The 24,799-nt window shown below is 41.1% G+C and overlaps 1 protein-coding gene across 1 annotated transcript; it reads left to right on the top strand.

The window, feature by feature from the left end:
* Positions 1–3,080: 3,080 nt before the first annotated feature.
* Positions 3,081–24,799, top strand: LOC115795542 (golgin subfamily A member 6-like protein 22). Its single transcript, XM_030751514.1, has 4 exons — positions 3,081–3,956; positions 11,611–11,863; positions 12,445–13,124; positions 22,765–24,799. Exons 1-4 carry the CDS (start codon positions 3,147–3,149, stop codon positions 24,658–24,660), a joined length of 3,639 nt encoding a protein of 1,212 aa, XP_030607374.1. The 5' UTR covers positions 3,081–3,146; the 3' UTR covers positions 24,661–24,799.

Below are 24,799 nucleotides of genomic sequence, written 5' to 3'. Positions count from 1 at the left end.
CAGAGAACCTGAACTTTTCTTATGACTTTCCAATTCCAGAGAGTTTTCCAGCATCTTTACACAACACAGACATTCTAATTACCTAGTATTTGTTTGAACAAATATACCTGACTCTTCTTTTACAACCCCATTCTTGTGTAACTTCAACAGTTATGGCAATACAGACCTGATTCAAACATCAGGCGGGGAGAAATCATATACAGATCAACCCAGATGGCTCTGAGACATTTATGTGGAAGACCATGGACAGCAGCTGCTGCCTCAGGTGGGATCAAAGAGCCGGAAACATCACCTGATAAGACAAATAGATAATAACCAGTGAGAAATAAAGATGTTATTTACTGGACACTTTGGACCAATCTAAAGCCTCTTTCATTACAACATTTTGACAAATCACAAGTCTTCTCGTTGAATGGCCACACACCAATCAGCACTGCTCCTCATTGTAGAGCGTAATCCAGTCATAGCCAGGACTAATTACACTACTCTATGGCTCAATCCCAAAATAGATCGTGCAATATACTGAAGGGGAACACAAAAATCCTGTGGTATGGTCCGGTAAAAGGAAAAAACAAAGATTATAAGCTAACTTTCCAATACATAACCTCCCTCCATTACAGGAACTAATACTTTATTGACACAGAGCAGAGCCGTGCTCAGAAACACTGACGGTGACCGTAGTTCATTATCTGCTACAGCCATCACAGTCACGGTGGTCAAACCTTAACACCACACAACGTGTGTAATTCACATCTCAAAATAATAACAACAGTGAGAGACCAGCACAACATAGCTGACAACTTTGTAACTAAACACATAAACACCGACATGAACACTCCCATGAGTTTTTCACACAGTTATCTGATCCAAACAACAGAAAATCCGTGTCAGCTGATCACATGTTCCATGTTTTAACATGGAAAAAACACTGTACTACTCCTCATTGTATGCAGTAAAAAAAAAAAACTACTTTAATAAAAAAGTCACGTTAGTAATTGGAGGATAATCTGTCACGTATAAGGCTTTTTCTTAATAGCCCGGTTTGTAATAATGAAACACGCTAAAAGCAAGACATCGAGACAAAGAATTGTTTCAAATACATCAGGGCTTTGGGGTTGTATGCACTACAGTTAAAAAAATATATTTTAATTAAAGATCACATTAGTAACAGATATTTTATTTTCATTAAATTGGGGTTATTAGGACATGTTAGGACACCTTTTGTCGTGCACACGCAAGGCCACCAGTTTTTCTGACACCCCACCCACGTGAAAAATTCCAGCAAACAGATTGAGCGGTTAGTGCTCCGTTTGTGCTGGTTTGTGCCGTTAAAATTTTCGTTTGTGCTGCTTTCGTTTCTGAGTTATTAAAGATTATTTTTTAGATCATCCAAAGGTCACCATCCCCCCCATCTTGCTCCAAATCAAACCACAGTGGTCTACTTTTTTAATGCTCCGTTTGTACAGTTAAAAATGTCGTTTGTGCTGCTTTTGCTGCCAAGTAAAACCAGAGTTATGCCCAATAATTCACTTTTTGCTGTATAGTGTCCTCACCTTCGATGCGTGTTTTGTGCAGAAATAAACGGCGGAAACGGGAGTCTCGCTAACAGGAAGTGCTTGCTAATAAAAACAAAACAGAACTAAATAACTCCCGACAACCCCTTTCCTATTGGTGGAAAAATGCACCATAGCAACCAATCAGAAAATTATGCGGTAACACAATGCACGCAGCTGTTTTTCAGGGTGTCACACTCGCACGTGCACGAACATTCACGCGCGCAATGGGGTGCGGCGCTAGGGCCACCAATCGAATACTGCTTGTAACGTTACTGTTTATGACGTCAACATTCCAGCTGCCGTCAAAAGAACGAAGACCGTCAAAAGAACAAAGAAGCTTTGCTAGATCAAAGAACCCGAAACCTTTAAATACAAATAACCACGAGAGACTTTCAGAGAAGTTTTCAGTCTCCAGTCAGTTTGGTGGATTTGTTTGTTCTCAGCATTCAAACATTAAGTTTCAAAGACAAAACCTTTGGAAACATTTGGAAAGCGTCTTAACATTTCAAGAATATGTCTCAGCACCAAAAACAGAGTGATTTCGCTGAACCACTTCACTGCAGTGGTCAGCTAAATGTCCCAGAAGACACTGAATCCCTGAAAAGGGCATTTGAGCTCCTCCAGAAAGAAAATCAACAGCTGCACATTAAGATCAAACAGCTGCAGGAGGACAGAGACACGGAGGCCCAAAATAAGGGCTCTGGAGACATTCTCAGAGAGGACCGACCAGGTCAAGATCAGCAATACAAGGGTAACCTGCAGATCATAAATAAAAATTGGAAAATAAGGTTTCATAGATCGCAGAATGAAGTAACAAACTTGCTGCTAGAGCGAAAACAGAGCACAGCTAAACTCCAGCAAATGCAGTGTACTCTGTTTTCCCAGCAACAGAACCTCAATGACTTGAGGGAAAGATATAACATGGAGGTATACAAGCTCCAGAATCTGGAAGCCAAACACAATCAGACACTATACCAACTCCAGCAAAAGGACACAGTAACTGAGCAGATAGAGTGCCAGCTTCAAGACGTGATGGTCAGATATGAAGTGACAAAAGACAAACTCAGAAACATGGAGGCACTACAGAAAGAGACACAGCACAAGCTGGACGAGAAGACCAGAGAGCTGGAGGCCCAAAGTAAACGCTTGGGAGAAATTTCCAAGCAGGACCAGGACCAAGATAAGCGATACAAGGCCAAGTTGCAGGGCATAAATGAAGGCTGGGATGCACTGCTTAAGAAATCGCAGCAGGAAATTATACGCTTGTTGGATGAGAGGAAAGAGAAGAGCCAAAATGAGAGAGAAATGAGAAGTGAAATGACCTGCATGAACCAGGAGATAGGAGAGTTGCGATACAAGCTTGCAGACTTGGAAGCAATACACAAAGAGACAAAATACCAACACGAAAAACTGGAAAGAAAATACAAGGAGACACTATACAAATACCCAAACCCGGAAACCAAACATAAGACACTACAGCAGCTCCAACAACTGGAAGAAATCGCTGAAAAGACACGACGCCACTTTTGTGAAAGTGAGGCTAAAAATACAAGTTTGCAGTTAAAGCTTGATCAAACACTGCAACAAAACATGGAAACAGGAAAAGAGAAGGAGCAACAGGAAGCTGAACAGAGAGAGATGGACAGCAAGCTCAGAGACATGGAGAAGAGACATGAGGAGCAGAAATCCAAGTTGCAACAACTGGAGGCTGTAACTAAAGACACACAACTCCAGCTTCTAGAAAGTCAGAAGGAAAAGGAACGCATGCAAGTAAAACTGGATGAAGCAGTGCAAAGAAATGCAGAACTGCTACAGGAGAGGGAACGACAGGATGAACTGGGCAGAGAGATGCAACGTGCTCTTCAAGCCTCTGAGGAGAAAAATACTGAACTCCAAGTATTTTATGATGAACTCCAAGAGAAACATGTTGCAGTGGAGGCAGAGAAGGTAAACCTGGAGAATGTCTGCAATGAAATGATGCCTAGGATACTGAAAATGATGGAAACAAACACACAACTGCACACACTCTGCGAAGCAGTACAGAGCACAAACGATCAACTGCAGGAGGGGATACAAAAACACGAGAAAATGCATGAAGACCTGCTTTGTGCTCTTCAAGAAATGCAGAGGGAAAATGAGCAGTTACGAGACGTGCACGATGAAACAATGAAGGCACAGAAAAAGGAATATGAAGATCTGAAGGAAAAGCATGCAGAAAGTGAGAAAAAGGTGGAAACTCTTGAAAACACAATAAAGAAACTTGAAGAAACGACAAAAGAATACGTTGCTGCCATCAAAGAGCTCCTCTGCCAAAACACAGAGTTACAGAACCTCTACCTGAAAAAGAAGAGAAAGCCTTGCTGGTTTTTCCGCACGTTCTGCTGCTGCTTCTCCTCCTCAGCTGAAGAATAATAGCCTGCTCTTCCTCCACCCTCCATCCATCTCCTTCCTTTTCACCTCTCCCCTCTCCTCATTCCTTTGGATTGGCCACAGCATTCACCAGCACCATGTCCTAACAACTAAATATGTCCTTGAACTTATCAGTGGTCGGTTTAACACACCATCACCCCCCCCCCCCCCCCCCCAGCCGGTCGCAGCAGATGGCTGCCCCTCCCTGAGCCTGGTTCTGCCCGAGGTTTCTTCCTTTTAAAAGGGAGTTGTTCCTCGCCACTGTCGCCAAGGGCTTGCTCACAGGGGATCTTCTGATTGTTGGTGGGGGGGCTCGTTAAACCAAACCCTGATAAGTTCTCTGGCATCAAATATGAGACGCAGCAATATGTAAACACATCATGTGTTTACATATTGCTGAGTCTCATATTTGGTTGTATATATAATTTTATATGTTTTGTTGTATATATATATATATTAAAAAAAACAAAAACAAAAATTAAGTATCTGTGTTTTCTGTATATACTGTGAAAGAATTCATGTTTTATGGTAAAGTATTGGCAGCTGTCACAATACAGTTGTGTGATATATTCCACACATGGCAATAACTAGAAAAAGCGTTTCCTGCAGAAACTGCAATGTGAATGCTTTGTGTAGCCCAGAGTATCCACAAGGAAGATTTATGGGAGCTGCAAATCCATAAAATTCCTTATACTAAATTTACTGAGTAAACAGGGTTGAAAAAGAACGCTGCAAGAAGCTCGTGATGCAGACGCACAAGAGCAAAGAGTCAGTCTGGATCAAACAGGAAGTAGCCGCCTCACAATGCAGCAATGCTGAAGGGGAGATCAAATTTAAATGGAGCATTGTTTAGTATTTTTATGGGCTTCATGAGTGCACCTCATATAAAACCTAAAGTCTGAACATAAACATGTGACCTTTAACCTGAAGGAAGTGAGCGAACCCTCGGTGCAGCTTTGGGGCTCATTTCTGTGTCTTTGTGAACTGCAGGAGAGCCGCACACTGTCAAATCTTGTATTACATGAGAGAGCGTCACCACCACTGCGCCACATAACTGTCGAGGGCAGCCTGCATTACTGTCCACGGCTGTAGATGGAGAGAGGATCAAGGATGTGGTTCATTAAGACGTTTTTTTTTCTTTTAAAGTCTTTATTGAAATATATTCAACATGCAAAGTTATTAATACACATTCGAACAGAAAAAAAACATTATCCAGGGGGGTTTACAAATAAACATATCAAACAAGGAGCACAGATTATAGGTTTTAATAGCTTTCTTATTAGTTGAATCCAAAATACTATTAATGTATTGTTCAGTTTCCTTTTTAAATGCTCAGAAATGGCTTTGAGTGACTAAATTTCGCTTTATGTATATGACATTTCCCTGTAATTATTATCAGATTTATGATATTGAATTCTTTTTGTTTTTTACTTTTGACATTGTGGAAGTCAAACAATACAAACAAACAAAACAATACAACCTGAAGAAACTCCCGAGTCCATCTTCATCTTAATGAAACGGATTACATCTGACCACAAGGTGGCAGTAGAGCGACACTGCCAGAACGGGTGTTTGACAGTTTGAGGTTCAGCTTCACACAGAGCAGTTCACACAAATATCTTTCTTAAACTCCAACAAGTAACGCTTGGCAGGATAATATCTATGAATTAGCTTATCTTATATCTGTAAGGAAGATTCCACACATTACCCCAATTCAGATCACCGACCATGCCAGACCAGTACTGAGTCACTGTGGGAGTAGTGGTGATATCTTTTTGAAATAGTGACCTAATAGTACGGTTGCTATTTTTGGATGTGATAGAAAAACAAACTGATGTTAAAGTGGATCAAGAGAAGATACACAAGCTGGTTTTTCAGCTCCTCTCAACAGTGTTAAAATACCAGAGGGAACAACATCCTTTACAACAGCAAATCCTTTTGGGGTAAGAGGAATGCCACTTCTGAAGGAAATCAGTATAATTTAAAAGATTTCCATTTTCATTTAACAACTGGGTTACCAAAATTATGTTATTATCAAACCACACATTACAGAACAGTGATTTGTTTTTGTGTCTAATATACTGGTTGTTCCAAATGAAGCATCTATGTGGAGAGAAGTTATGTTTATAGATTAACGACCATGCCAACAGCATTATGGAAGTTTGACAGGATGAGGGGAAGTTTGTCTATTTTATAATCACATAAAAGAACATATTGAAGGCCTCCAATGGCAGAAAAAAATATATATTTAGGTATAAAGTTCCAGATAGATGTGGGATTGTGTAAAAACTGCTTTATCCAATTTATTTTAAAGGTATTGCTGAGGGGATTAAAATCAAGAAAATTGAATGCACCAGAATCTTAAGTGTTCTGCACTCATTCATGGCTGAAGAACTGTAAAATATTATCACTATGGATGGATCTTTGGTTCCACATATTTTTAACACTGTTCCCAGGGGACAGCACACATCTTCAAACTTCTTTGTAACATTTTAAAAAACTATCAGAATAATATCATGCAAAGAGCTGCTGGCTGGCTGAAGGAGGCGGCACTTCAGACAGGCTCTGCTGGCAGGCTCCCACGCCTCATTCCAGATTTTGCCACTGGAAAATCACATTTTGGAACAAAAGAACAGAAAGAACTTTAAAATCAGGTTGGGAGTTACTTTATACACATAGAAGCTTTGCTTAAGCCAAATAGTAGGCTATAAAAAGAAATACATTTACTTCAATACTGAACTAAAATAATGATTTAAATTTTATGGCTCTTTCCCACTTCCTCAGACTGAAATGGTGCACTCATTAGTACTTGTATGACAGCTTTAGTTCCTGCTTTTCAGTTGAACTTTTCTTAATGTCCTTGCAGTGAAGTTAAAACAAAGTTTCTCCAAATGTGATTTTTTTTCCTCATAATTATAAAGGTTGAAGTGTTCTGCTGTATGCTGAGAAATTCTGCTTCCTCACTGATTTTCTCTTAAATGCATCAAAGAGACAAAAAGAGGACATTTTCCTGATCTCTTTGTCTCCACTTTTTAGAGATGCACTGTTCTTAGTAGTAATAGGTAGGTGGCCCTGCACCCCCCCCCCGATTGGATTAAAAATGTCAGACTATGCTCAAACTATGCAACCCTCATGAACAGCCCTACATCAACGATTCTCCTCTGCTGAAGGCAAAAACAGAATTTCATGGTTATCATAACCTTCTGCATAAGCTCAGAGCGATGAGCAGTACAATGTTTTTCCATGTTAAAGCATGGAGTGTCTGCAGGGCGATCAGCTGACATGGAGTTTTTGTTTGTTTTCAATCATTGTTACAAACCTGACTATTAAGAATATGGCTTATATGCTACAGTTTTTGAGGTGGGCGGCTGAATGTATCCTGACACTATCTACTAACCCTAACTTAATAAAATATCTATTACTAATGTGATTTTTAATTAAAGTAGGTTTTTATCTCGGAGTTTCTCTTGGAGTAAACATTAAATTGACCCAATAACTTTAATAAGCTGCACTGACTCAAAAGTCTGAATTTCTGAAGTTCTGTCTCTGTGCTCACAGTTTCTGAAACATAATGAGTGTCTCTGAAAAACAAACTATGCAGCTAACACTGTTTACCCCCTAAAACATCCAAAGCACTGATTATTTCCCTTCATGTCACAGAGACATTAAATGCAGATGCTTAGATGTAACTGATAAAAAGAGTGTTGCTCAGATTGCAATAAATCCTTGGTGTTTGTTGTAGATATAACAAAATGAGTGTACACAGCAGGCTTTGTGTTTTTTACAAGAGGTCGGCATAAAATATGTCTGGTGATTCAATAAAAGTGTGTTTAAAATATCTTTCATCATCTATATCCCACTGTCCCTAGTAATCTTCTCCTCCACCTAATCCATGAACCTACTCTGAGGTCCTGCAGTGTATCCACACTCCATGCTCAACACATGTCCAAACCATCTCAGCCTCTCTAACTTTTGTCTCAATCCAGGTGGCTCCCACAGAAAGACCATAACCTCTTGACCTCTGGCCTCAGCCTATTAGGACTGTGCTGCCCAATCTATGTGTTGCAGGGTCCCTGTCTCCCTGAACTGATGTGTGCAGGTTAGCGTTTGTCCACTATGATGAACTGCACATGAAATTTGTATGAACAATTCTGTCAGTAAACAGGGGTAAAGCGGGGACTTTACAGAAAGTGAAGAAGGCTTTAATGCACCGAAGAAGATTTGCTGAGAAACATAAAGACAGAGTTCAAAGTGTAGAAGCCTCCCTGCTACTTCTGTGCTCTTCAAGCACTGCTACAACATCCAGAAACATCAGAGTCGCTGTTCAGAGGCCTCATCACTGCACAAACAATGAATATATAAGAATATCATCCTAAAGAATTCAACTTTTGAGTGATGCAGTCAGTGAAAGAAATGAAACAGTTGGATTTTTTCAGATTCCTTATCATCTTGGAAATATGAACAATACGTGTGTTTCAAACTTTCCTTTTGAGAGCAGATAGAAACCTTTAAAATAATGTTTGCTGAGACTTTTACCAAAATTTCCTGAACTAAAAGGCAATATTAACCAAAAGGCAGTTTAAAAGCTTCAATCTCTGAACCATAAACGTTAACACTCACAATAGAATTATAACAGTGGGCTATCTCATTTAAATACCAAATTCAACCACAGAGAACAGACGCCCGTAGCGATTAGCGTTAGCAACTAGCATTAACAGCTACGAACTCCCGAATGGTTTTTCTTAAAGGTGTCTACAAGCAATATTAAAATATAAGATAGGTGATTTGTCGACATCAACCATTAGCTTCGGCTAACAGTAAGCATACTGAACTCACCGGGATTTCCACACGACTGTCTCGTCGAGTTCCACTATGGTTCACAATGTTCACAATGCTCCTTTCTATTTCTCCCACTCACTTACTGTGAGCTATCTTATCTCCAGCTACAGCAGGTTACTCTGGCGTGGTCAAGGTCAGAATGCGGCGATCGCTGAAGAGTGCTAGCATAAAGACAGGCATAACCAGGCGCACTCTACTGGGACCAATGAGTATTGCAGTCTAGATCAGATAAACAGGCTTAGTAGCCCAATCCTTCAGGTGGGTTACACCAACATGGGGTATGCCTTTGGTCTCGCATCTGTCTGTAAACAACAGATTTAATGGTATGAATAAACCTTGTATTAAAGCAAACCAAATACAAGCATTTCAGAGAACCTGAACTTTTCTTATGACTTTCCAATTCCAGAGAGTTTTCCAGCATCTTTACACAACACAGACATTCTAATTACCTAGTATTTGTTTGAACAAATATACCTGACTCTTCTTTTACAACCCCATTCTTGTGTAACTTCAACAGTTATGGCAATACAGACCTGATTCAAACATCAGGCGGGGAGAAATCATATACAGATCAACCCAGATGGCTCTGAGACATTTATGTGGAAGACCATGGACAGCAGCTGCTGCCTCAGGTGGGATCAAAGAGCCGGAAACATCACCTGATAAGACAAATAGATAATAACCAGTGAGAAATAAAGATGTTATTTACTGGACACTTTGGACCAATCTAAAGCCTCTTTCATTACAACATTTTGACAAATCACAAGTCTTCTCGTTGAATGGCCACACACCAATCAGCACTGCTCTTCATTGTAGAGCGTAATCCAGTCATAGCCAGGACTAATTACACTACTCTATGGCTCAATCCCAAAATAGATCGTGCAATATACTGAAGGGGAACACAAAAATCCTGTGGTATGGTCCGGTAAAAGGAAAAAACAAAGATTATAAGCTAACTTTCCAATACATAACCTCCCTCCATTACAGGAACTAATACTTTATTGACACAGAGCAGAGCCGTGCTCAGAAACACTGACGGTGACCGTAGTTCATTATCTGCTACAGCCATCACAGTCACGGTGGTCAAACCTTAACACCACACAACGTGTGTAATTCACATCTCAATATAATAACAACAGTGAGAGACCAGCACAACATAGCTGACAACTTTGTAACTAAACACATAAACACCGACATGAACACTCCCATGAGTTTTTCACACAGTTATCTGATCCAAACAACAGAAAATCCGTGTCAGCTGATCACATGTTCCATGTTTTAACATGGAAAAAACACTGTACTACTCCTCATTGTATGCAGTAAAAAAAAAAAACTACTTTAATAAAAAAGTCACGTTAGTAATTGGAGGATAATCTGTCACGTATAAGGCTTTTTCTTAATAGCCCGGTTTGTAATAATGAAACACGCTAAAAGCAAGACATCGAGACAAAGAATTGTTTCAAATACATCAGGGCTTTGGGGTTGTATGCACTACAGTTAAAAAATATATTTTAATTAAAGATCACATTAGTAACAGATATTTTATTTTCATTAAATTGGGGTTATTAGGACATGTTAGGACACCTTTTGTCGTGCACACGCAAGGCCACCAGTTTTTCTGACACCCCACCCACGTGAAAAATTCCAGCAAACAGATTGAGCGGTTAGTGCTCCGTTTGTGCTGGTTTGTGCCGTTAAAATTTTCGTTTGTGCTGCTTTCGTTTCTGAGTTATTAAAGATTATTTTTAGATCATCCAAAGGTCACCATCCCCCCCATCTTGCTCCAAATCAAACCACAGTGGTCTACTTTTTTAATGCTCCGTTTGTACAGTTAAAAATGTCGTTTGTGCTGCTTTTGCTGCCAAGTAAAACCAGAGTTACGCCCAATAATTCACTTTTTGCTGTATAGTGTCCTCACCTTCGATGCGTGTTTTGTGCAGAAATAAACGGCGGAAACGGGAGTCTCGCTAACAGGAAGTGCTTGCTAATAAAAACAAAACAGAACTAAATAACTCCCGACAACCCCTTTCCTATTGGTGGAAAAATGCACCATAGCAACCAATCAGAAAATTATGCGGTAACACAATGCACGCAGCTGTTTTTCTGGGTGTCACACTCGCACGTGCACGAACATTCACGCGCGCAATGGGGTGCGGCGCTAGGGCCACCAATCGAATACTGCTTGTAACGTTACTGTTTATGACGTCAACATTCCAGCTGCCGTCAAAAGAACGAAGACCGTCAAAAGAACAAAGAAGCTTTGCTAGATCAAAGAACCCGAAACCTTTAAATACAAATAACCACGAGAGACTTTCAGAGAAGTTTTCAGTCTCCAGTCAGTTTGGTGGATTTGTTTGTTCTCAGCATTCAAACATTAAGTTTCAAAGACAAAACCTTTGGAAACATTTGGAAAGCGTCTTAACATTTCAAGAATATGTCTCAGCACCAAAAACAGAGTGATTTCGCTGAACCACTTCACTGCAGTGGTCAGCTAAATGTCCCAGAAGACACTGAATCCCTGAAAAGGGCATTTGAGCTCCTCCAGAAAGAAAATCAACAGCTGCACATTAAGATCAAACAGCTGCAGGAGGACAGAGACATGGAGGCCCAAAATAAGGGCTCTGGAGACATTCTCAGAGAGGACCGACCAGGTCAAGATCAGCAATACAAGGGTAACCTGCAGATCATAAATAAAAATTGGAAAATAAGGTTTCATAGATCGCAGAATGAAGTAACAAACTTGCTGCTAGAGCGAAAACAGAGCACAGCTAAACTCCAGCAAATGCAGTGTACTCTGTTTTCCCAGCAACAGAACCTCAATGACTTGAGGGAAAGATATAACATGGAGGTATACAAGCTCCAGAATCTGGAAGCCAAACACAATCAGACACTATACCAACTCCAGCAAAAGGACACAGTAACTGAGCAGATAGAGTGCCAGCTTCAAGACGTGATGGTCAGATATGAAGTGACAAAAGACAAACTCAGAAACATGGAGGCACTACAGAAAGAGACACAGCACAAGCTGGACGAGAAGACCAGAGAGCTGGAGGCCCAAAGTAAACGCTTGGGAGAAATTTCCAAGCAGGACCAGGACCAAGATAAGCAATACAAGGCCAAGTTGCAGGGCATAAATGAAGGCTGGGATGCACTGCTTAAGAAATCGCAGCAGGAAATTATACGCTTGTTGGATGAGAGGAAAGAGAAGAGCCAAAATGAGAGAGAAATGAGAAGTGAAATGACCTGCATGAACCAGGAGATAGGAGAGTTGCGATACAAGCTTGCAGACTTGGAAGCAATACACAAAGAGACAAAATACCAACACGAAAAACTGGAAAGAAAATACAAGGAGACACTATACAAATACCCAAACCTGGAAACCAAACATAAGACACTACAGCAGCTCCAACAACTGGAAGAAATCGCTGAAAAGACACGACGCCACTTTTGTGAAAGTGAGGCTAAAAATACAAGTTTGCAGTTAAAGCTTGATCAAACACTGCAACAAAACATGGAAACAGGAAAAGAGAAGGAGCAACAGGAAGCTGAACAGAGAGAGATGGACAGCAAGCTCAGAGACATGGAGAAGAGACATGAGGAGCAGAAATCCAAGTTGCAACAACTGGAGGCTGTAATTAAGACACACAACTCCAGCTTCTAGAAAGTCAGAAGGAAAAGGAACGCATGCAAGTAAAACTGGATGAAGCAGTGCAAAGAAATGCAGAACTGCTACAGGAGAGGGAACGACAGGATGAACTGGGCAGAGAGATGCAACGTGCTCTTCAAGCCTCTGAGGAGAAAAATACTGAACTCCAAGTATTTTATGATGAACTCCAAGAGAAACATGTTGCAATGGAGGCAGAGAAGGTAAACCTGGAGAATGTCTGCAATGAAATGATGCCTAGGATACTGAAAATGATGGAAACAAACACACAACTGCACACACTCTGCGAAGCAGTACAGAGCACAAACGATCAACTGCAGGAGGGGATACAAAAACACGAGAAAATGCATGAAGACCTGCTTTGTGCTCTTCAAGAAATGCAGAGGGAAAATGAGCAGTTACGAGACGTGCACGATGAAACAATGAAGGCACAGAAAAAGGAATATGAAGATCTGAAGGAAAAGCATGCAGAAAGTGAGAAAAAGGTGGAAACTCTTGAAAACACAATAAAGAAACTTGAAGAAACGACAAAAGAATACGTTGCTGCCATCAAAGAGCTCCTCTGCCAAAACACAGAGTTACAGAACCTCTACCTGAAAAAGAAGAGAAAGCCTTGCTGGTTTTTCCGCACGTTCTGCTGCTGCTTCTCCTCCTCAGCTGAAGAATAATAGCCTGCTCTTCCTCCACCCTCCATCCATCTCCTTCCTTTTCACCTCTCCCCTCTCCTCATTCCTTTGGATTGGCCACAGCATTCACCAGCACCATGTCCTAACAACTAAATATGTCCTTGAACTTATCAGTGGTCGGTTTGACACACCATCACCCCCCCCAGCCGGTCGCAGCAGATGGCTGCCCCTCCCTGAGCCTGGTTCTGCCCGAGGTTTCTTCCTTTTAAAAGGGAGTTGTTCCTCGCCACTGTCGCCAAGGGCTTGCTCACAGGGGATCTTCTGATTGTTGGGAGGGGGGGGCTCGTTAAACCAAACCCTGATAAGTTCTCTGGCATCAAATATGAGACGCAGCAATATGTAAACACATCATGTGTTTACTTCCGGGTCATGCATTTCCATGACTTAATACAAATATAGTTTTCTTTTAAGCACCGGTAATTTTACAAACAAACATTAACTGAAATGCCATGTAACTTATTGTTATAAAATAATTGTGCCATTATTAAACCAAAATTAGCAAATAAAATCTCGTAGCATATTCCTACTTCCTGTCACTACGGCAACCCACACAGACCACCATAGCGTCAGCTACACTCCCACCAAATTACCTTTGATATACAATGTAAATGTTACACTTTACAATATTCTTACAAATAAATCAATGGTAATTTCCAAATATACACTTTCCTCAAACTTTACACATTTAGAAATACAATAACAGTGGGATATACCCTTTAACTACTTTCTACAAGAACAACCAACTTTTGAATGGGTCTTTCAATAATAGATGGCTTATGTAAGCGTTCACCCTTCTTCCCCAGTTTTCTGTCTCCAACTTGTAGTGTCACTTTCCTAACCAGTCCATCATCATCTTCATGTACACGTACAACTCTGCCAAGTGCCCATGACTAAAGTGCAGTGTACTTGATGTTCACTCACTAATCTGATGTAGGAACACTGTCCATATCCTTGACTGCTTGCGTCAGAGAAGTGGTGAAGTTCAACTCTCAGGACTTCACCGAAGTTCGTGGGCTTGAAGCACCTGGGGATCTGAATCATTCTGAGATTTTCTAAATCTTTTATCCAACTCTCCCACCTTAGCTTCAGTTCAGTAGGTAGTGGATCATCCCACCCAATGCCCTTATGACACATTTCTTGCAACATTCTTTTCCCTTCCAAGATGAAAGGGGATAAGAACCCTAAGGGGTCGTAGAGGGATGCTACAACTGAGAGAATACCACACCGCGTCAGTGGTTTCTCCTCAAGTGTTACTTGGAAGAAGAAGTTGTCACTTTCTACGTTCCACCTTACACCTAGTACTCGTTGCACTGGAAGGTCACTGTAGTTGAGGTCAACATCTTTTATCTCAGCTGCACGTTCTGCCACATCGACTGAGTCTAGAACATCTCTGTTGTTGGAGAGAAACTTGTGAAGGTGCAGCTTTCCTTTGGCACACAAAGCCTGAGCCTCTTTCACAAGCTCAGTTGCCTCTCCAACAGTTTCCACACTTACAAGGCCATCATCCACGTAGAAATGCTTTTGGACAAAGTTAGCTGCTAACTGGTACTCTTTTTCATTTTCATTGGCCAGATGTTTCATACCATAATTAGCACAGCCAGGGGATGAGGATTAGGGTTTAATATTTTTCCCGAAAATGACATGAATCAAATCCCGGGAAATGACGAGCCATTTCCCGGGAATCCCGGGAAAAAGTTTATTTATTTTTTTATTTTAATTAGGCCTTCTGTAGCCTGTGTCGGCCTTAACCTATTGTGATATTGTAGAGGTAGCTTTCCAGCTATGTCCTGTTATGCCCAGTAGGGGGCAACGTCGGCTTGATTAATGCAATAAAACCTACATCTGGACATTCGAGTGCTCGAGCTATGCGGTGTTGTATCGTTCCTCAACACTCCCTTAACAAATATAATTCGAATATTCCTCCATTGTACATGGAATTATACCAAGATATTTTACAACTGCTGGTGCAAAACAATACGGTTCATCTCCACAGCATTGATAAAGGCTCAGCCACGCTGTCGTGGCGACATCTGTTGTGCTATATCTCCACCAGTGGAACGCTGTAATAGTCATTGAAAAGTTAACTACCGTACTACACTATAATATGGCATAACACAGGGCCTTGAGTAATGCACTACGACTTGGTCATTGCCATTCTGGCAACAGCAAATTTATAACACCGTGTCTGAGGGTTAAAGTAGGTTCGCTGTGAATCATCTATTGAAAAACTGGCCAATCCTTATAGCCTAAAAAATATACATTTTACTCAACTCCATTTTAAAAGCGAAATATGTTAAAGCAATCTATTTCATGATAATTTCTTCACACATTAGGCCCGTATCCTAATTCATGGTTGTTAGTAAGCGGCTGCAAACGAGGAAAAGAAACACTCGAAGTTAAACAGATATTTCTTTATTGTTCAGGGCAGGCATATTTTATAGGCTATATAATGCAATATAACAATATATAATAATATAGAATTATATAATACAAAATACCTTAGGGTAAACACATTGCCTACGATTTCAACAAATTAAAGAGGAAAAAAGTACAACTGTGTAATACCTCTATTAAAACGCTTGAGATGAAGGCTGAAGCCTTAAACGGAGGCTGAACGTGCCTGAAATGAAGAGTAATGCTGATGCCCCAAAGAGGTGGACTTTCATTCGGTATTCTGAGGGCTCTGAGTCTGTGTTCCCATTTTCCCACCAGAGAAACCTCAAATAGTCTCTGTCCTCTGAGTTGACGTGGAACCTATGAAACATCTTCTCCACATCACACATGATTGCAATGGGGTGCTTGCGAAAACGGCACAGTACTCCTGTCAGTCCATTTGTGAGATCAGGCCCTGTTAGCAGATGATCGTTTAAAGCTGTCCCTTTAAACTTTGCAGAGCAGTCAAATACCACCCTGATCTTGTCCAGCTTTCGTGGGTGATAAACGCCTTGGTGTGGTATGTACCAGACATTTCCTGTTGTTGGCTGTGTGTCCACTTTTTCAGCATCGCCATCTCCGAGAACTCCTTCCATGAACTTTACATAATCACCTTTAAACTTGGGATCTCTGTCCAGTTTCCCTTTGAGGTGCTTTAAACGAACAAGAGCAAGAGCTTTGTTGTTTGGGAGCTGTGGGCGTGCTTTAAAGGGAAGAGGCATTTCAAGATGACCATACTCATTCTGATGAATTCCTTCTTTTAAGATTTGGAGGAACTGAATATCATCTTGTGATATATCATTGTCATTTGACCTGGTATCTGCAAAATCTAACTCAAGTGCCTTAATAATTGCTGATGGAGTTACAGGAGGTACCTCTTTCACAGATACACGATGACACAGACCAGTTACATCTCTTGCATTGACAAACTGCGGTGCCCCTCCTACAATGCTCCAGCCTAGGTCTGTTCTTACAGCATAAGGCTCGTTGCTGCCACCAGTGATGACCTCTCTGGGAGCTAGGGCTCTGGAGCAGTCATAGCCTATCAGCAATCCAACTGCACAATCCATTAGAGGAGGAAGGTCTTGAGCAATGTTTGCAAGATGTTTCCATTTGCTGGCGGTTTGGCATGTAGGAATGTGTGTGCGCTCAAGTGGAATAAAGTCTCTTGTGTAAGCTGGAGGTAGGTCAATGGATGTATTGGAGAAGAATCCTCTGACTTTAAGTCCTTGTACTCTCTGACTCTTCACAATACTGTCTCTTTTGACCATGGTTGCGAGCTTTAGTTTCACTGGCTCTGTTACTGCCCGCAGCTTTTCACACACTTCCTGATCAACAAACGTGTGGGTGCTTTGCGTATCTAATAGCGCATACACCAAAGTCTCATTGTTAGGAGTATTAGTTGCTGATATCCACACTGGCACAATCATTGAGGTGCTCCCATTATCACCTCCTTCCACTGAGCAAGACAGTGAGGACATATTTTGTTCTGCTTTTCTTTGTTCAGGTTCGCCTGCTGGAGAGCGGTCTTCATGCAGAGGGGTTGGATGGCTCCTTTTGCATATGCTGCACATGGCTCTGTTTTTACAGTCTCTAGAATTATGACCTTTCCTCAAGCATGCAAAACACAGTTTGTTTTCATGAACAAATTTTCTCTTGTCATCCGCAGACATTTCTGTTAGCTTTGGACATTTGTGTACGGTGTGGTTTTCTCCACAACAAATGCACTTGCTCAGGCTTGAGATTTGTGGTGGTATGTCTCTTTTCTTTCGTTTATCAGAGTCTCTTGGCTTGATTTCCTCTATATTAGGCTTAGTTGCAGTGGCTGAGGTGTCTGAAGCCTTTACATTAGTGACAAATGCATTTGCTTTTGTGCGTTTTGCTTCTCTTACTGGGATTTCTGCAGGTGGCTTTAGAACATGTAAGGACGACACTGGGTTACAAGCTATGCGTGCCTCCTTAGAGATAAAGGAAGCAAAGTCTTGGAAGCTTGGATAGTCCTTACCTTGATCTAGCTGTTCTGTTACATAGCGATTCCACCTGGATGTTATCCAATCTGGGAGTTTGACCAGCAACTTCTGGTTCTCCTCACAGTCATTTAGCACTTGTAGACCTTTTATGTGAGGCATTGCATTGCTACATGTTTGCAGGAAATCACTGAACTCTCTCAGTTTGACTTACTCTTTTCCACCAATTTTTGGCCATTTGTTAAGTTTCTCTCTAAAAGCACGTTGCACTATAAATGAATGTCCATATGTTGCATCGAGCCTGTCCCATGCTTGCTTATAGGCTTCTTCATCTTTCCGGTAGAAGCTGCCTTCAAGTGTGGATTTTGCCTCTCCTGCAATGTATCTTTGCAGGTAAAATAGCCTGTCTGCAGGATTTGAGCAGCGTCTTTCTATAAGAGCTTTAAAGCTTGTGCTCCACTCTATAAACTTTAGAGGGTCACCATAAAACACAGTAGGCTCTGGAGCAGGTAACCGAGTAAGAGCTATTGACTCTTGAACTGCCTGCACAATGGCTGACTCATTTTTTGTGACTGGCTGGGCATCACTGTGACATTCAATATAAGAGGTGGACAGGCTAGAACTTACTTTACCATGTGCACATTTCTCATTTTTGTCTTTGATCTCCTCTTCAGTGTAAACCTTCAGCTTTGCTTGCATTACTTCAATGTCTCTTTGGTTTTCAAGCCTTTTCAGTTGTTGACGATGAGCTTCAATAGCATCTTCCATTTCAATTTCAGCTTTCTTTGCAGCTAGTTGTGCGGCTGTCTCGGCTCTCTTGTGAGAGATGCTGGTTGACTCTGAGAAATGGTCAGAATGAGGGCTGCGTGCAGTTACTCTGGAGGTGGTAGATCCATATATTGATCTGGCATATTCATTGTCAAGGAGCATGCGTAATCTTGCCTTTTCTGCTACCGCATCAAACTCACTTGCATCCTCTGTTAGCCGTACTCTCATTAACCGCATCAAGTCCAAAGTTACAGCAGAGCATGCATCAACTTTCCTCCGAATTTCTTGATTTGGGGCTGTTTGCTTTCTGATATCGTCATACAGTTCTTTCAATTCAGAATCAAACAATTCAACATCATCCATCATGCTGTATAAGTCTTTTTCTGGGCATTCTTCCTTTAATCTTGTGCGAATGTCTCTTACTTTAATTTTCCACTTGTCGTAGACTGACTGGAACTTTCTTTCCTTTTGGACCAATTCTTGCTCTTTTAGCTCCTGCATTTTAGGTGTAAAATGTCTTTCACGGGAGGATTTTCTAATCTCTGTTTTAGCTTGATCAGTTACAGCATACTTTACAGTTTCTTTTGGTCTTACATCTGCTTCTGTACATTGTTTGCCTTGCTCTTGAGGCTCATGGTTAATATGGCTATCATTTTGTAACAAGGGATTATCATTGGAAGTCATTTTGTGTTTATTCAACTCTTATTCATCCATCAGTAGCAGAGGCCGTTTAATTACACAATCTGACCATAGGATGCGCATTTGGACTTGATCTTACTCCCCCAGTTGAACTCTGAAGCCTGTAGCTTGCGGCAGGATGTGAAGAACTCTGGCGCCGCCTTGTGGATGCAGGGTGAAGCCGCCTCAGTGCGCCGTATCAGGTCACGTGTCGCTATAACGCCCCCTCGGTGCGATGAATCAGGTCACGTTTTCACTGTAGCTACTCTGGTCTGCTCAAAAGGACTTCACGCTTCGTACTGATGTCCACAGACATTTATTTCTTTTACAGATCATAAACGATGCACGGATCATCAATGGAACACCTGAGACACCGTGAAAACTAAAATAAAGAACAAAATGGCTTCGTTCAAACTCTCGCATTCATATTAAACATAAATCACACATTTCAGTTGTAACACATATTAACAGCATTGCAAATAATCATTACCGTGTGCGCCTGTTGACCAGTAGTAGAATATCGTTAGTAGATTTGAGTCTTTTATCGATGATTTCGTTTCTCTCTGACTTCTCTTGTGTCCGTTCTCTCCCGCTACTGACAACACACACTTCCGGGTCATGCATTTCCATGACTTAATACAAATATAGTTTTCTTTTAAGCACCGGTAATTTTACAAACAAACATTAACTGAAATGCCATGTAACTTATTGTTATAAAATAATTGTGCCATTATTAAACCAAAATTAGCAAATAAAATCTCGTAGCATATTCCTACTTCCTGTCACTACGGCAACCCACACAGACCACCATAGCGTCAGCTACACACATCACTGCACAAACAATGAATATATAAGAATATCATCCTAAAGAATTCAACTTTTGAGTGATGCAGTCAGTGAAAGAAATGAAACAGTTGGATTTTTTCAGATTCCTTATCATCTTGGAAATATGAACAATACGTGTGTTTCAAACTTTCCTTTTGAGAGCAGATAGAAACCTTTAAAATAATGTTTGCTGAGACTTTTACCAAAATTTCCTGAACTAAAAGGCAATATTAACCAAAAGGCAGTTTAAAAGCTTCAATCTCTGAACCGTAAACGTTAACACTCACAATAGAATTATAACAGTGGGCTATCTCATTTAAATACCAAATTCAACCACAGAGAACAGACGCCCATAGCGATTAGCGTTAGCAACTAGCATTAACAGCTACGAACTCCCGAATGGTTTTTTCTTAAAGCAATATTAAAATATAAGATAGGTGATTTGTCGACATCAACCATTAGCTTCGGCTAACAGTAAGCATACTGAACTCACCGGGATTTCCACACGACTGTCTCGTCGAGTTCCACTATGGTTCACAATGTTCACAATGCTCCTTTCTATTTCTCCCACTCACTTACTGTGAGCTATCTTATCTCCAGCTACAGCAGGTTACTCTGGCGTGGTCAAGGTCAGAATGCGGCGATCGCTGAAGAGTGCTAGCATAAAGACAGGCATAACCAGGCGCACTCTACTGGGACCAATGAGTATTGCAGTCTAGATCAGATAAACAGGCTTAGTAGCCCAATCCTTCAGGTGGGTTACACCAACATGGGGTATGCCTTTGGTCTCGCATCTGTCTGTAAACAACAGATTTAATGGTATGAATAAACCTTGTATTAAAGCAAACCAAATACAAGCATTTCAGAGAACCTGAACTTTTCTTATGACTTTCCAATTACAGAGAGTTTTCCAGCATCTTTACACAACACAGACATTCTAATTACCTAGTATTTGTTTGAACAAATATACCTGACTCTTCTTTTACAACCCCATTCTTGTGTAACTTCAACAGTTATGGCAATACAGACCTGATTCAAACATCAGGCGGGGAGAAATCATATACAGATCAACCCAGATGGCTCTGAGACATTTATGTGGAAGACCATGGACAGCAGCTGCTGCCTCAGGTGGGATCAAAGAGCCGGAAACATCACCTGATAAGACAAATAGATAATAACCAGTGAGAAATAAAGATGTTATTTACTGGACACTTTGGACCAATCTAAAGCCTCTTTCATTACAACATTTTGACAAATCACAAGTCTTCTCGTTGAATGGCCACACACCAATCAGCACTGCTCTTCATTGTAGAGCGTAATCCAGTCATAGCCAGGACTAATTACACTACTCTATGGCTCAATCCCAAAATAGATCGTGCAATATACTGAAGGGGAACACAAAAATCCTGTGGTATGGTCCGGTAAAAGGAAAAAACAAAGATTATAAGCTAACTTTCCAATACATAACCTCCCTCCATTACAGGAACTAATACTTTATTGACACAGAGCAGAGCCGTGCTCAGAAACACTGACGGTGGCCGTAGTTCATTATCTGCTACAGCCATCACAGTCACGGTGGTCAAACCTTAACACCACACAACGTGTGTAATTCACATCTCAAAATAATAACAGTGAGAGACCAGCACAACATAGCTGACAACTTTGTAACTAAACACATAAACACCGACATGAACACTCCCGTGAGTTTTTCACACAGTTATCTGATCCAAACAACAGAAAATCCGTGTCAGCTGATCACATGTTCCATGTTTTAACATGGAAAAAACACTGTACTACTCCTCATTGTATGCAGTAAAAAAAAAAAAACTACTTTAATAAAAAAGTCACGTTAGTAATTGGAGGATAATCTGTCACGTATAAGGCTTTTTCTTAATAGCCCGGTTTGTAATAATGAAACACGCTAAAAGCAAGACATCGAGACAAAGAATTGTTTCAAATACATCACGGCTTTGGGGTTGTATGCACTACAGTTAAAAAAATATATTTTAATTAAAGATCACATTAGTAACAGATATTTTATTTTCATTAAATTGGGGTTATTAGGACATGTTAGGACACCTTTTGTCGTGCACACGCAAGGCCACCAGTTTTTCTGACACCCCACCCACGTGAAAAATTCCAGCAAACAGATTGAGCGGTTAGTGCTCCGTTTGTGCTGGTTTGTGCCGTTAAAATTTTCGTTTGTGATGCTTTCGTTTCTGAGTTATTAAAGATTATTTTTTAGATCATCCAAAGGTCACCATCCCCCCCATCTTGCTCCAAATCAAACCACAGTGGTCTACTTTTTTAATGCTCCGTTTGTACAGTTAAAAATGTCGTTTGTGCTGCTTTTGCTGCCAAGTAAAACCAGAGTTACGCCCAATAATTCACTTTTTGCTGTATAGTGTCCTCACCTTCGATGCGTGTTTTGTGCAGAAATAAACGGCGGAAACGGGAGTCTCGCTAACAGGAAGTGCTTGCTAATAAAAACAAAACAGAACTAAATAACTCCCGACAACCCCTTTCCTATTGGTGGAAAAATGCACCATAGCAACCAATCAGAAAATTATGCGGTAACACAATGCACGCAGCTGTTTTTCAGGGTGTCACACTCGCACGTGCACGAACATTCACGCGCACAATGGGGGGCGGTGCTAGGGCCACCAATCGAATACTGCTTGTAACGTTACTGTTTATGACGTCAACATTCCAGCTGCCGTCAAAAGAACGAAGACCGTCAAAAGAACGAAGAAGCTTTGCTAGATCAAAGAACCCGAAACCTTTAAATACAAATAACCACGAGAGACTTTCAGAGAAGTTTTCAGTCTCCAGTCAGTTTGGTGGATTTGTTTGTTCTCAGCATTCAAACATTAAGTTTCAAAGACAAAACCTTTGGAAACATTTGGAAAGCGTCTTAACATTTCAAGAATATGTCTCAGCACCAAAAACAGAGTGATTTCGCTGAACCACTTCACTGCAGTGGTCAGCTAAATGTCCCAGAAGACACTGAATCCCTGAAAAGGGCATTTGAGCTCCTCCAGAAAGAAAATCAACAGCTGCACATTAAGATCAAACAGCTGCAGGATGAGAAGGACAGAGACATGGAGGCCCAAAATAAGGGCTCTGGAGACAATCTCAGAGAGGACCGACCAGGTCAAGATCAGCAATACAAGGGTAACATGCAGATCATAAATAAAAATTGGAAAATAAGGTTTCATAGATCGCAAAATGAAGTAACAAACTTGCTGCTAGAGCGAAAACAGAGCACAGCTAAACTCCAGCAAATGCAGTGTACTCTGTTTTCCCAGCAACAGAACCTCAATGACTTGAGGGAAAGATATAACATGGAGGTATACAAGCTCCAGAATCTGGAAGCCAAACACAATCAGACACTATACCAACTCCAGCAAAAGGACACAGTAACTGAGCAGATAGAGTGCCAGCTTCAAGACGTGATGGTCAGATATGAAGTGACAAAAGACAAACTCAGAAACATGGAGGCACTACAGAAAGAGACACAGCACAAGCTGGACGAGAAGACCAGAGAGCTGGAGGCCCAAAGTAAACGCTTGGGAGAAATTTCCAAGCAGGACCAGGACCAAGATAAGCGATACAAGGCCAAGTTGCAGGGCATAAATGAAGGCTGGGATGCACTGCTTAAGAAATCGCAGCAGGAAATTATACGCTTGTTGGATGAGAGGAAAGAGAAGAGCCAAAATGAGAGAGAAATGAGAAGTGAAATGACCTGCATGAACCAGGAGATAGGAGAGTTGCGATACAAGCTTGCAGACTTGGAAGCAATACACAAAGAGACAAAATACCAACACGAAAAACTGGAAAGAAAATACAAGGAGACACTATACAAATACCCAAACCTGGAAACCAAACATAAGACACTACAGCAGCTCCAACAACTGGAAGAAATCGCTGAAAAGACACAACGCCACTTTTGTGAAAGTGAGGCTAAAAATACAAGTTTGCAGTTAAAGCTTGATCAAACACTGCAACAAAACATGGAAACAGGAAAAGAGAAGGAGCAACAGGAAGCTGAACAGAGAGAGATGGACAGCAAGCTCAGAGACATGGAGAAGAGACATGAGGAGCAGAAATCCAAGTTGCAACAACTGGAGGCTGTAACTAAAGACACACAACTCCAGCTTCTAGAAAGTCAGAAGGAAAAGGAACGCATGCAAGTAAAACTGGATGAAGCAGTGCAAAGAAATGCAGAACTGCTACAGGAGAGGGAACGACAGGATGAACTGGGCAGAGAGATGCAACGTGCTCTTCAAGCCTCTGAGGAGAAAAATACTGAACTCCAAGTATTTTATGATGAACTCCAAGAGAAACATGTTGCAGTGGAGGCAGAGAAGGTAAACCTGGAGAATGTCTGCAATGAAATGATGCCTAGGATACTGAAAATGATGGAAACAAACACACAACTGCACACACTCTGCGAAGCAGTACAGAGCACAAACGATCAACTGCAGGAGGGGATACAACAACACGAGAAAATGCATGAAGACCTGCTTTGTGCTCTTCAAGAAATGCAGAGGGAAAATGAGCAGTTACGAGACGTGCACGATGAAACAATGAAGGCACAGAAAAAGGAATATGAAGATCTGAAGGAAAAGCATGCAGAAAGTGAGAAAAAGGTGGAAACTCTTGAAAACACAATAAAGAAACTTGAAGAAACGACAAAAGAATACGTTGCTGCCATCAAAGAGCTCCTCTGCCAAAACACAGAGTTACAGAACCTCTACCTGAAAAAGAAGAGAAAGCCTTGCTGGTTTTTCCGCACGTTCTGCTGCTGCTTCTCCTCCTCAGCTGAAGAATAATAGCCTGCTCTTCCTCCACCCTCCATCCATCTCCTTCCTTTTCACCTCTCCCCTCTCCTCATTCCTTTGGATTGGCCACAGCATTCACCAGCACCATGTCCTAACAACTAAATATGTCCTTGAACTTATCAGTGGTCGG

Source organism: Archocentrus centrarchus, chromosome 17 (assembly GCF_007364275.1).
Source record: "Archocentrus centrarchus isolate MPI-CPG fArcCen1 chromosome 17, fArcCen1, whole genome shotgun sequence".
Taxonomy (NCBI): Eukaryota; Metazoa; Chordata; class Actinopteri; order Cichliformes; family Cichlidae; genus Archocentrus; species Archocentrus centrarchus.
Note: the sequence above shows the minus strand (reverse complement) of the source record. Positions and strands in the feature narration are given on the sequence as shown.

Excerpts from the sequence above, each read along its gene's own strand:
- LOC115795542 (XM_030751514.1), top strand. The coding sequence starts at position 3,147 with ATGGAAACAGGAAAAGAGAAGGAGCAACAGGAAGCTGAACAGAGAGAG. Across the intron at positions 3,957-11,610 it reads GCTGCTGCTTCTCCTCCTCA|CAACAGAACCTCAATGACTT; the intron begins GCTGAAGAATAA and ends CTGTTTTCCCAG. Across the intron at positions 13,125-22,764 it reads GCTGCTGCTTCTCCTCCTCA|CACCAAAAACAGAGTGATTT; the intron begins GCTGAAGAATAA and ends AATATGTCTCAG.